Source organism: Diadema antillarum, unplaced genomic scaffold, assembly GCF_040938485.1.
Source record: "Diadema antillarum isolate AM-2024a unplaced genomic scaffold, OU_Dant_1.0 seq00000446_RagTag, whole genome shotgun sequence".
NCBI lineage: Eukaryota > Metazoa > Echinodermata > Echinoidea > Diadematoida > Diadematidae > Diadema > Diadema antillarum.
The window spans coordinates 124,443-138,298 of NW_027271420.1; the positions used below are offsets into that span (position 1 = coordinate 124,443).

Here is a 13,856-nt window from a genome sequence, read left to right on the forward strand (position 1 = left end):
ATATACTGCACATCATTAAAGAAAAATGGATTATAAATACATCATAAAAGAAACAGTAAAAACTGTTAATTCCATTACAGTCCCTAAGATGAATAAAATATATAATATACTGCACATCATTAAAGAAAAATAGATTATAAATACATCAAGTAAGAATTAAATAAAAATCACACAGAAATTGCACAACTTAAAACAAACTTTCAAAAGCGAACGCTAAACTAAAATAGAGTTTAATAAAATAAAACCATATAAAACAGAACGATAAAAACAAATTTCACTTTAACAACGGAGCAGTCATAAAACACAGATACCATAAATCAAACATAGTTACAAGGCAATAAAACATCTTTAGTCAGTGTATTTATATAACGCTTAAATGCCTCCAATGACATGGACGGAGCTACTGATCTTTCAATTTTGTTCCACAGTTTAGTGCCTCTATATGCGAACCTACACTTACAATAATTGGTTTTGGGTCTAAGAAGCTTCAGCTGAGAATGTCCAGAACGTGTATTGTAACTAGCGTCACGAGGAATAAAGAGTTCACTGATGCACGGGGGACCAATCTGCCTCACAGCTCTAAAGAGAGAGTGAGCTAATTGTTTAGACCTGCAAACGTTTAAACAATCAAGATGTAAAGTGTCATACAAATCGTTCGAAGGAAACATAGAGTCAACCTGCAAAACAATTCTTAGGGAACGGTTTTGAAGAACCTGCAATTTATCACAGTTACGCTTTCCTGTATTCCCCCAGACTACATTACAGTAGTCAAAATGTGACTGTATTATAGATCTATAAAATAACAACGCAACACGGAAATCAATCATATTGCGTACTCCCTTCAGAAGATATATATATTTGGCAACTTTCTTATGAAGGTAATTAACATGAGCGTTCCAATGCAGATTCTCATCTATCACTACTCCCAGATATTTACACGTATTTTTCCTTTGAATTATACAATCATCAATAAGCACATTCATTAACCTGGCATTTGATTCAATTTTCTTTAAGCGTGATGGCGTACCAAGAAATATAAGTTCGCACTTCTTCTTATTCACAAATAGTTTGTTATCCGATAACCAGTGCGATACCGAAGCAAGATCCTCATTTAACTGTTTAATAATTTCATCATATAGGTTTCCTAGCAGAACAAAATAAACAAGTATCATCTGTGCGTAAAGCGACAATTCACTATGCTTGACAGCCGATGGCAATTCATTCACATATAAAGTGTGCAATTCATTCACATATGGATGTAAAGGCAGATTATAATCATATCAATAAGTCAAAACTCGATTATCTTCTACCTTCCTTCACAAAGAAAGACAACGTTTATTGGAATTAAGAAAAAAGGACACTTGCTTGTTCTTTAAAGGGATCGTACATCAGGTTTTGGTTGAGACCTAATTTCGGGTTTCTAACATTTTTTTGTGTGTGTGAAATAATGAGAAACCTCTTTGGAATATGAAAGAGCATGTAATTCTATAAGGAATTCAATGTTTATTTAATGAAAATTGGTTTTGAAATGGCCGAGATATCTAAAAAGAGCAATTCTATTGAAGTGTGGGACCCACACTTTATCACGATCGCTTTGTTTTACTTTGTTTTTGGATGTTTCAGTGATTCCAAACCCGATTTTCATCAAATAAACTTTGAATTCCTCATAAAATGGTATCCTTTGTGTTATATCATAAGTGTTTTCTTGGTATCTCGCAAAAAGTTAAAAGCCCAATTCTCATCTCCACCAATACTGTACCATCCCTTTAATATGAATAGAGTAGATTTCTCTGTGGTACTTGATGACGACTAATGCCTTTATGTTATATACGCAGGTCGGAGCCGACTTTAACTGCCCACCCTCAGTCTCGCCAACTGTGCCAAAGTCAGGTAAATAAATACATCTCATGAAATGAGCACCACCTCCACACACAAAAGACACACAAACAAAACAAACAAACCAAACAAAGCAAAAAAGAAAAAATGGTGGTGACTGATCCTATCACCAAGGTGTCCCGTATAAGGCGGACTGAAGTGAAGTCAGACTTATCTCTCCATCAAACGGCTTTACATGAGTTTAAATGGATATAAGTAATTCGGTTGCATCAAGGGATGATGTTCCCTATTCCGAAGGTTCGTTCATCCGAAAGGGGATAGGATCGCTATTCCGAAGATCTGTTATTTCCAAACACACAAATTTCGTATACCTAGATATTCGTTAATCTGAAAATGAAATAGGGTTCGGTAATGCGAACATTCATGTGGCGTCATTCCTAAGTTTCGATATCCGAAGATGAAATACAAGGTTCTATAGTCACAAGTTTCGTTAATCCGAAAATTAAATAAGGTTCGTTATTTCGGAGGTTCATGAATCCGAAAATGAAGCCAAGAAAAAAAAAAGTGCGTAGGCCTACTGACGAGATTTTGAAATTATGAACCGTTTACTAGTATTTCATTTTCGGATTAACGAACATTACTTCACTTTCAAAATAACGAAGAACGCTTTCTTGGACCCATGCCATCGGGTATTTTATTGTCATATGTATCAAGACGACAGATGGCCTGTTTGTACGAGGATGTATTGATTGTCACTGCGTACTTCTTATGTGTCCTTATGATGTCTATGGTTCGTTTGACAATATTTTCGGTAGTATTTTGTATTGGTTTGTTTTGAAGTTGATACTTACGGTTTTACTTTCACCCATGCAAGGCAGCCTTTTCATCCATGTAATCACTGTTCTCACAGAGGTCCTTACAATGCCATTATTTGTACACAGCTTTTTACCCTCGAATTAAAGGGTCATAAGTGGTTTCAACATCAAAGAGTATACATACACGTCTGCAGTCCAATGTGAATACTCCTAGGGCAGGATTTGAACACTTGCTCTCGTTGCCCCTGTCCGCAAGACTCTCACGCAAGGTGGAAATTGGTCAAGAAATATAATAGAAATTGTTTATTCCTATGCCTTACTCGGGTTATGAGCACTTGATTTTGAGATATGGCACATTGTGACTATAGGTTTTCCCATCCATTTTCGCACTTTTGTCATTCAATTTCAAAGATTTATTATTCAATTTCGTCCCGAGAAGCACGTGGAATGCAAATCCTAACTTCAATTTCTTCAATTATCATTGTAATTCGTTTTTCGTCAAACATTTTCGAAGACATAACATTCAAAATCGTCAATTGTCATTCAAATTCATCCCTCCCGCTGACGGATCGCCGAAAGTGAAGATCAAATTCGTTTTTGTTCACACAATTTCATGAATTTTTCATTCAAATTAGCCAGGTGTTGTCGATTCTTTATTTTGAGGGTGAATCAACTTTAAGCCGACATATTTTTACTTTCTCTCGTAAATTGTATTGGAAAGCATCAAACATAATTATGTTATCCATTCTTTGACGTAAAACAGGCTACAATTCTACACTTAAAATTTTGTCTTTAATCATGTTTGCCTAGAAATCGTTTGTCAGTGTTTTCGTATGCGAGACGGTACGTCTGTTTGTATCAGTGTGTGCTCGGATTGCTTGTGTGTGTGTCTGTATATGTGGTTCTCTGTGTGTGTGTGTGGGGGGGGGGGACTTGTGTGTATGTTAACTCCTGAATGTAAAATGTGAACGGTTACAGAAAAAAATACATGAATGACTGGGAAATCACACCGGATAGAGATATGAGACGAATATGAATGAAAATTTAACGAAAATGATTGACAAAAGACGAAATCGATCCTGCTGTTTTGAGTGCTGCGAGTGAGACTGACGAATTTGAACTGTAAATGACGAAAATGTATGCCAAATGACTAAATTGTATGGCCTTTATTTGAAAATGAACGACGAAAGACGAATTTGAAAGTAAGATTGGCCTATTCCCGACATCCCGCGACGAAAATGAAGTAAACATTTGTGAAATTGAATGAAAAAAGTTTGAAAATGAGTGGGAAAACCTAATGTTAGTGAGCAGAGCGTGCATTTGTTCAAAGTTGAGCGGTACATTGCCATGGTAGTTTTTTATTTATTTATCTATTTATTTTTTACTTTTTGTCTTTTCCCCAATAGAAAGTATGCAGGTAATCATTGCTGGTTGAGCTGGCTCCCTGGGTGTTGGGTGGGGGTGTTAGTCACGTTGAGTGATAGTTTTAGTTATTTATGAATGAATTTATTTTTTGTTTCTCTCTCTCTCTTTCTCTCTCTCTCTCTCTCTTTTGCAGTTCTGCTTTGTTAATTGTCTAAATATAATGAAGTTAAAATGAAATGCTGTAAGGGAATATGGGTTACATGGAAACTTCAAATTTATACATTGTGCATTAACTGAATGTATTTCTAAGTCAGTCAGGTTTTGATATCGGTAGCCACTTACGAGCTGACGTTCATATATACAATTTGTTATTAATGTATTTTTTGCTAGTTTTTTATGTAGAAAATGACCTCTGATATTTGAAATGGAATAAGAAAGATTGGTAGTTACACATATCTTAATTTACATTTACAAAGAAACAGTTGTTTTGTTATTGTTTTATGTATGCCTCTTAATGAAATTTGTATCTTTTATATTGTAAACTGACTGTTTTGGGTGTACCAGGTGGGATGGAGAGGATGGCCCGAGGGCCCAAGTCATTTAGTTGGCTCATTCCAGACCCGGGCTGCCCAACCTGGTGCACCCTTACCACTCCCGTGTATGTTCTGATTTCGAAAAAATAAAAAAATGTAATATGATATTTTTGATAGAAAGCCGAATAAATAATGATAATAATAATGACTCAAAATGTTTATTTAGATGGATTTTCTATTTATCAATTTCCAACCTGTGCGCCATTATCTATTGTAATTGAGTGAATTGTTGTTGCGTATAGATGTTCGAAAAGTGCAACCTTCACCCATCTTGGCACTGACGTCAATTTTCTATCATAGTCTTACCTATAACTCGGAGTTTTTACATGAATTCACAGAGGCAAAGTTAAATGTGTACAGTATATAGCACATTACTTTACAATTCAATGTTTGACTTTCAATTTCTTTTCTGTATAGTTCACTTACTTCGACCTGGAGACATCAACGTTATTGGGGCTTTGGGTGACTCATTGACAGTAAGTTTAGTGAAAATTGTGATTTTGTAATATTTATATTGTATTTTCCCATTGTAAAACATTGTCCAAATCTGTTCAATTATCTCTGTATAGTACCATTAAGAAATAGACAAAATCGCTGGTTTTTATATTGAAGCAGCTTAGTAATTTTTTGATTTTTTTAACTCACTTCAGGGATATGTATAGACAAGCATTGTATGAATATAAAATATGCAATTATCTATACGTAATTTTATCTTCAGAAAGTCATGTGCAATGATATCTTATGCATGGAAGTCGAATTTGTCTATACATGTATAAGTTAATACGTAATTTTCAATTGCTTGAAACAGAAAGAGGCAAGCTTTACACTGTATTGAAAAGTTTATGAGAAGGACTTATTTGCCAGAACCATCTGTAGAATTTAAAGGGATTCCAGTTATCTGTTCTTTAGTTGTTGTTATCTTCCATGCTTACTCTACTACAGTGATTATGTTTGCAATGAACATAAACATTAACAATGAGTATTGTTTGATTGATTGTTTGTTTGTTTGTTATTCAGGCGGCGTATGCAGCAGGAGCCTCTCGTTTCTTTCCCGTCATGTTTGAATACCCCGGTCTCTCGGCCAGGTAGGAAAATTCTCTCCTCGTCAGTGGAAAGTTAGGGAGAGTAACCCTTCCTGTATATAGTTCATTGATACGGGGAAGAAAACACACCAATTATTAGACATGCACTTCTGATGTATATAACTAACTAATCGTTGTGATCTGGGCGTTGAAGATATTTTTCGTCACGTTCTTCTAATTATGCTCAGAAGTTAAAGTTCATCTTAATGTCGTTACCTCCTAATATTATTATACTGAAAGCTGTGGGACTGATTTCAAGATTCCATCAACAAAACCGAAAATGTGAACAAGAAATACTAATAATTTTGGTTGTTTTTCCTCTGTTTAGTGCCGGTGGAGACAGAACGCTGAAAAGTGTGCTGACCCTTCCAAGTGAGTGATACTTAGCTTCGCAGACTCCTGGTGCTTTATGTATTATACCAGTTCTCGAACCGATGTGTAGACAACCCATTACAGCGAAAAGGTCATATGTATCAATAACACAACTTTTTACGTTTTTAATTGTTGATTCATGCACGAAGCAACTGCACAAATTGCAATGCATAAAGGTCATAAGTATAGACAGTCTTCTCCCAGTATGCTCATAATCAGCCATTCAATCGGCGATTTTCACATTCTAGATTCGCGCCCTTTTTTTTCACGATTAGAAGATTTTGGTCCCTGCAACTTACGTGTTGTTCATCAGCTTTCGGCTAATCTCCCATCTTGACCCCTCCCCTACGCTCCCCCAATATCCTGGGCAAGTCACTGGTACAGTAAACCTTGACTTGGTATTTCCTGTTCATAGCATAACATTATTAGTTGCATTATTTACCAATTTTGAAAGTAGTAAACCAGAACATATACTTTTTCCTTAACGAATTCCATTATTCTGATTTCGTCAAACTTTCGTCAAACATTTTTGTCACATCATAGATATCTTCCGTAAATATAATCCTGGACTCTACGGATTCTCTACCGGTAAAGCTATCGTATTCACGAGTCCGACCAGCAAAAAACTGAATGTCGCCATCAGTGGATCGTACGCTGAGTGAGTTTCCATCTCCACACTCTTCTCGACGGCTGCCCCTGGGATTGGCGCAAAGTGAAGGGGTTATAGCACCTGGGGCGTAGTGATTTTTGTGATAATTTAAAAAGATAGTGATATATAGATTATGGAATATTATCATTATTGTGTTTGTGTAATTATCAGGTTCATCCATCGCACGACGTATCCCTGCAAGGAATACATGTAGGCCTATACATTGCAGCTGCGACTGCGACTGTCAGCACCGTCATTATCATTATTGTATAACACTCTAAGAATGAAAAGGTAAATCAACATTTTAGATGTTGTCACTCCTCAAACCTTTTTGTAAATGTTAAATTTTACACTCAAAATGTTCAATTCACCATTTCTGAAATGTAGTTCAAAATTTTAAGTGCAAAATTTAACATGTAGAGGAGTGACAACATTTAAACGGTTGATTTACCATTTAAGTTTTTATATTATACAGTTGCATTAGCTGTTATTTGTTTCCTTTGCTGTCGATGATGTTATTTCAATTGCCATCATTGTCAGTATTATTGCTGTCATTAGTGTTTTGATGTTACATTTGGGTATTCTTGCAGAGATATGCTAGACCAGGCTAAAACGCTTGTGAAAAAGATTAAGAATGACCCGGCAATCGACTTCGACAACGACTGGAAATTCGTCACGCTGTTCATCGGTGGGAACGACCTGTGCGACAGCTGCCTGGACGTCTGGATGTCACCCGAGGACTACATCGCGTACATCGAGGAGGCGCTGACATATCTCCATGATGAGGTAATGAACCCACCCCCATGATGCTAGGGGACATGGAGTGTGTTGCCATAGTAACTTCAAAGCAGTTGGTCGATAGCAAACCCGCTTACAAACTCTTTGTCAAGTGAAATCGATAGGACGATGATATAAATCGAAATAAGATCAACCATTCAGATTTTAGAATAAATCGATGAAGCGATATTTCTAAATCAAGATGATAAATAATCGTGATGATTACGAAATCGCCAAATGTATATCAATTTCCTTCCTCCTTTCATTTGAAATCATAGATTAAAATGTTTTTACACCATCAATGTTGATGCGCAATAATATTAGTCCCCTTTACGACAGAGTTATCGTATTCAAACTACCATTACATTGTTTCTCAATCGCATCCTTTACTTTTGTATACTTTCAGAGTCCCCGTACTTTCGTGAATGTTTTAGGCATTATGCAAGTGCAGCTAATTGCCCAAAATTTTGGACCTCTCTCATGTGACGCAGAAATCCCGTGAGTATTGCTCCTACAATTTTGTATTTGAATATCAATGGGCCAATGAACATTGACCTTCCGCTCTTTCAATCACAAGATTACGGTGATGATACACTGTATTAGTTTTCTCTTTTGCATGGATATGGGATCTGAAGCAGTTATATGATTGAACGATACTGGGCTGCAAGCAAAACAAAACGAGACACTGAAGACTGTCCAATCGTGCAATTCCGTTCTTGTAAGCATTAAATTTTAATTCACTTGATTTCTGGATACAATGTAGTGTATTAGTAACACATGAATCTGTCAAAGAAGGTAATTCGTATGAAGTCGCAATTTGAAACATCAGACGCCATGTCCATGCTATTGTTTTCATACATCTGTACTTGAGTTGTGTTTTAATTATTTAATATTGCATATCTGTATGTTCTCCTTTTAACCTACACCATTGCAGGTTTTTATGTCCCTGTGTTGTGGGCGGTAAAATTCCTCGGGAGCGTCTCCGCATGATGGCTAGAGAGTATCAGGTATATTTTGTGGCAACGTTCATAAAATAGCGCAGTAAGATCGTATAATGCATCATGTGACAGTCAAACGGAACCCAGAGCGTGGGAATTGAAATGTAAACAAACAAACAAACAAAATAAAAAACACATGATTACAAGGAGATTGAAATTCGATTTGTAAGTGACAAGTTACTGCCCAGCCGTGTCAATATGTCGTCTTGGTTTTGAAAAGAAATATTGTAAAAACAGTAATTAGAAAACTTTTAATGTCAGACAATAATCTATATCATGGGCCATATCAATAAATTACGTAAGCCGTAAATTCTAAAAGCTGGCAGTAACTTTCCATCTCGCGTTTTTTCAGGTCATAGGATGGTAATTTTGTTATTAATTACAGTAAAATCAAGACGATTCACATTCTTCATAACTGGATGACCAGTGGGCTTCTGATTGTCGAAATTTGTACTGACTACAAGGTTCTCTACAGTACGAGATTCGGTGTTGACCTCTTTGTTGGGGAAGGAGGAGGTGGAGGGATTGGAAAAGTTTGATTTCTTGTGAGCACTTCTTCACTACGACGTGCCGCGAAATAAAGCATAATATTAACCGCGATTGCTATGACTAGTTGCATTATACCTCTTGCATCAAACCCTGTCAACACTGTTAAATTAACGTAAATTTTCATGCTTTCTGATATCTTGCATCTTGTCTAGAGCGTGTTACGGAAGAGTGTCGAGAGCGGGAAATTCGACGACAAAGACGATTTCGCGGTCGTGTACCAGCCGTTCTTTGAAGATTCCAAACTGCCCCAGCTGCCCGTGAGGAAACATCGTCGGTTAAAACCCGACGACATGTTGACTTGCTATATGTGTCTTGTCACCTGCTTCCAGCAAAACACACTCGTTTAACTACATTCAGCCAACACCAGTCAGATATCACTGTTGTAATGAGGGCTATACAGACGTAATCGTATCATATGTGTACAGAATTCTTTTCCCAGATGGTCGGAATAGTAGTTCTACAAAAAATGAAAAATGAAAACGCAATATGTTTATGCGTTATCTGTACACAGATCACTGCATTTAGGACCTGTTATATTTCTTTAGTTTTATTTTGGTCCTAAGATATTAGAAAATGAAATTAACAAAAGTTTCTTCTTTAACCATCTTCAATCATTATACAGAGAGTGGTGACGGGGATCACCAGCTGATTGATGCTGATCATGACTTTTGGATTAGTGTGCGTTTCATTTATGTTTGAATAGCCTCATTGCCCTTCAAAGACGCACAAATCGTAACGGGAACTCGGTGATTTTTCCCCCCTATACTTCCCACCCTTTCCCTCTTCCTCGCTGTTCTGTTCGTTCTCAATACCACCGTGTGTAGTTGGCATCAACATTCTCTCGTGACATGTTTACATGAAGCGAAACATTGGTGTATGGCGAGCGTCTGGCTTTGTGCCAGTGTACCGTTTGCCATATAGGTGTCTGTATAGCCTGTGCCTGATTTTTCCCCCAATTCTGCCGGATTGGCCATCTTTATCTTATCAGATGGCAGATTGTTGCCTGCAATTACATTGTATATCAAGAACGAAAGCAACATCTTTAAATCTAATAATTGGTCGACTCTCTCATCAACAACGCAAAAAAAAAAGGAAGAAGAAAAGAGAAATATTGAGCTCATAACATTGACATTTCTTTAAAAAATGTTCGAATAGTCACTAACGACAGCCTCGGATTCTTTGATTTCTTGGCGTATATTTTATGACATTACTTTTATTTCTTTCTACCTGATCTCTTTTTCTGCTGTTTGACAGGATGGGAGCCCGGACAGGACATATTTCTCTCCGGACTGTTTCCACTTCAGCCAAATGGGACAAGCAGCTCAAGCCACAGCCAACTGGAATACACTAGTGGGCATACATTACGATTCAAATACAATATTTCCATTTTTTTAATCCATTACAAGTGACGCCTCGTAGTCGGCAAGAGATGTGTACATTTCCGATGGACAACAACATCCTTATATACCACTTTAAAATATCAAATAGAGAAATTATTTTATCGGTCAATTTACTGTGCATTGATATATATATTACATCTTCATTCAAAATAACATTGTGGAATCTCAAGTGGACTCAAGCAGATGGACATTTACACTACATGCAACTTAATTTCTGTTATATGGATTTCTTTTTATCTTTCTTTTATACTTAAATATCTAATTTTGGGGTGGATTTCCTCTTTAAGCAGTGTTTGAGTGATCGGGTCCGTTTCAAATTTCAACCGTAGACCCTGGGCGATATAACTTTTCAATTTTGTTTTCCAGAGGGTGATGCTTACAGCAAAGCTTGCTTTCAATAAACTCCCCTGTATTTTGAACTTATTGTGGTATTGCTTTGTATGAACAGTGTGTACTTTCCTGATGACAATAATATAAGTATAAGATATATGAGAAAACGTCAGGCAGAAAATGTTTGCTAACTGCTTTCCGACATCCATATTTTAAAGGATATTATGATATTCACCCCGTTTTTATTGGTCATTTTGTACGTGATACGATTGATATGACGCACACTTTATTCAGAGCAATAATGTTTGAAGTTCTCATTCATGAGAACCTTTTTTTTTTTCTTGTCGTTAGCGGAAATGTTTAGTGAATTCTATTTCATAAACGATACAACGATTTCATGTTGCTATCCATCTCTCCAGTTTCAGCCCGTGGGATCTAAATCAACTGCCTACATCCCCGGAGAAGAGCTGGATTGTCCCTCTACCGTAAGCAGATTTTTCTTCCTTTTTTTTTATTCATCTGCATTGTTCATTTTACATCATTGTTTGATTCGCCCGTATTTACTTCTAGTTTATTGTTATCTGGCCTTATATAGTTGTTGCTAAGTTTCGGCGATGTAACTCATCCGCTTCAGTGTGGTATAATGATCCATGTCTTCTTGCATTTGTTGATAACTCGCAGCATAATAGTAACGTCATATAGTCAATAAATATATGGTATACATTGTGTGAGGTGATATTATATCAAGAGGTTTGGAGTATATACCGCACCTGTTGGTTTTAAGAATGGATTCACACTATACTGTTCGTTGCCGGAATATATTTTATAAGACTAATTTTGTGATTATACTCGTTCATTTTGAGCGACGACCATTCTCAATGTTCGAATAGAAACACCCTTCTCGGAGATGAAATAAAAAGTTAAAGGCCAACTTCAAAACAAATTTCGTCGACATAATTCTTTAGCTTTACTTGGGTTTCTTTTTATATTGTACATGTAGTTTATCTTCATTGTATGAAGCATACTTCGCCGATTGAATTGACTTACAGCGCACTCCCATTACAACGAACAGGGTTATGACGAAATTTCGTTATAATGAAGTAAAACTTCAAGTCCCAAAATTATCGTTATTCATATCTATTACCGGGTATACAAAATTTGCTTATAACGAACAGGTATTAGCAGCGAAAATTTCGTTATAACGAAGTCTTTTCCTAGAGGCATTGGCAAAGGAAAACAGATGAAATGTGATGTGTTACGATGAAATGCGGATCACTTACCAAAAACATTTTCGGATGAACAAAACTTCTTAGTAATGAATCCTGGGAATGGCAAACATTCAGAATTAGGAGACTTGGGTTTGACAAACCTTTCGAGCAAAGAACTGTCACCAGATCCTTAACCATCACATTTTATACATGTGTTTTCAAAAGTAGGCATGAAAGTGTGAACAACTTTATACTCAAACGAAATTAATGAGACGGCGTTCCATTTATCATAGCTTTCCTGCTTACGAGTATTCAATAAACAACATAATACACGTAGTTTGCGTTCTTTCGTCACATACTGTATTTTGCTCGGTTGTGTCGAAATTTTCTTTTAAAGGAAAGAAAACTACCGAAGATTTCTTTATAACTATACAGTGCGCTGTGTAATAATTTAGCGGTCAGGTTCAGGAAGTTAAGGGGTTGTTTGAACTAGCATGTGCCACAACGTGACGGACATGATTGCGTCTGTATAAACCTTCAATATTATCATTATCATTACTATAATTTCATTTCCTTGATGCTACAATCCTCATTGTCAATAGGAATTCCCGTACCTCTACACAAACGTGAACAGTCGAGAGGGATTTCTGGCCAGCCGCAACATCACAGCCTCCAGAGAGAACCGTATTTTTTCACCATAGCAGGCAGATATACATGTACCAACAGGAATGCAGATACACGTATCTGGATGTATGGAGTCTTAACTCACTTTTCGATATTAAGCCTTGTGAGGCTTCAATATCATTTTATGTCCTCTCTCTCTATCTTGCTATCTATTATAGTACACACACACACATGTATATACACATGTGCAATATATTCTATAGATGCTCGTATATTGTGTTTGATGCATTGCAGCAAAGTGTTGCATGGGTTATTCTGTATTCACACACACACACACATACAAACACAAACACACACACACACACACACACACGAATATGCCTCTTCATTATAAAACTCTCTATGTGATGTCACTGTATATATGTAATGACACAGAGAGAGTTTTATATGAAGAGGCATATTCGTGTGTGTGTGTTTGTATGTGCATGTATATATATATTTATGTTGATAAGGTAGTCCACGAGACGCTCGAAAATTTGTGTGAAGAAATAAACCGTTGGTGAATACAGCATGAACTTTGTTGCAGCTTTGTTATATATTTATATATATATAACATTTATACGATATACAATGTATGTGTTTGTGCGTGTGTTTACGCGATTAAACTCACTTTTATTTCGAATTATTGTGCATCTTCATCGGTTTTTAACATCAGTGTTATGATCAATATACATTGTACCTCTTTTATGTTGGAGATTCATATGTATATTATATTAATGTCTGTCTCTATTTATGTAATAATGTACATGTTCACTTACACGCACAAATCTATTTTTGTAATGTATACACCTTTTGTGCCATGACATGTGTGTTTGCCTGCTGTGTAATCAGAACTATTGGAACTCTTTATGTTCCGCACTTTATGGAGCTTTAACCAGGGAGGTGAACTCACTTCCCTGCTTTAACATAATACAAGCATTATGTATACGTAGTAAATGATTGATACTTACAACTGAAATGATAGACTTCATGGTAATAATGTAATTGGTAATGATTATTTGTGGTAATACATGTAGGAGATGCAGAATTTATATTTCTAAAAAGCGGTGATATCTTAAATTATGAATCGAACATGAGTATATTCCTTATAAATTGATAATTATTATATCATGTTTAGTTATCTAGCATGTATTGTAAATATCTCATTACATGGTTAAGTGTATTATAATAACATTGGCCAATAGCATTTTAACTCACC

At 36.2% G+C, this 13,856-nt stretch overlaps 1 protein-coding gene across 1 annotated transcript; it reads left to right on the top strand.

Moving 5' to 3' along the window:
* The first annotated feature begins 1,820 nt into the window (after positions 1–1,820).
* LOC139732760 (phospholipase B1, membrane-associated-like) lies at positions 1,821–12,675 on the top strand. Its single transcript, XM_071643605.1, has 12 exons — positions 1,821–1,890; positions 5,027–5,085; positions 5,627–5,694; positions 6,020–6,063; positions 6,607–6,721; positions 7,303–7,498; positions 7,896–7,987; positions 8,424–8,496; positions 9,189–9,293; positions 10,291–10,386; positions 11,186–11,251; positions 12,577–12,675. Exons 1-12 carry the CDS (start codon positions 1,821–1,823, stop codon positions 12,673–12,675), a joined length of 1,083 nt encoding a protein of 360 aa, XP_071499706.1.
* The last annotated feature ends 1,181 nt before the right edge of the window (positions 12,676–13,856 follow it).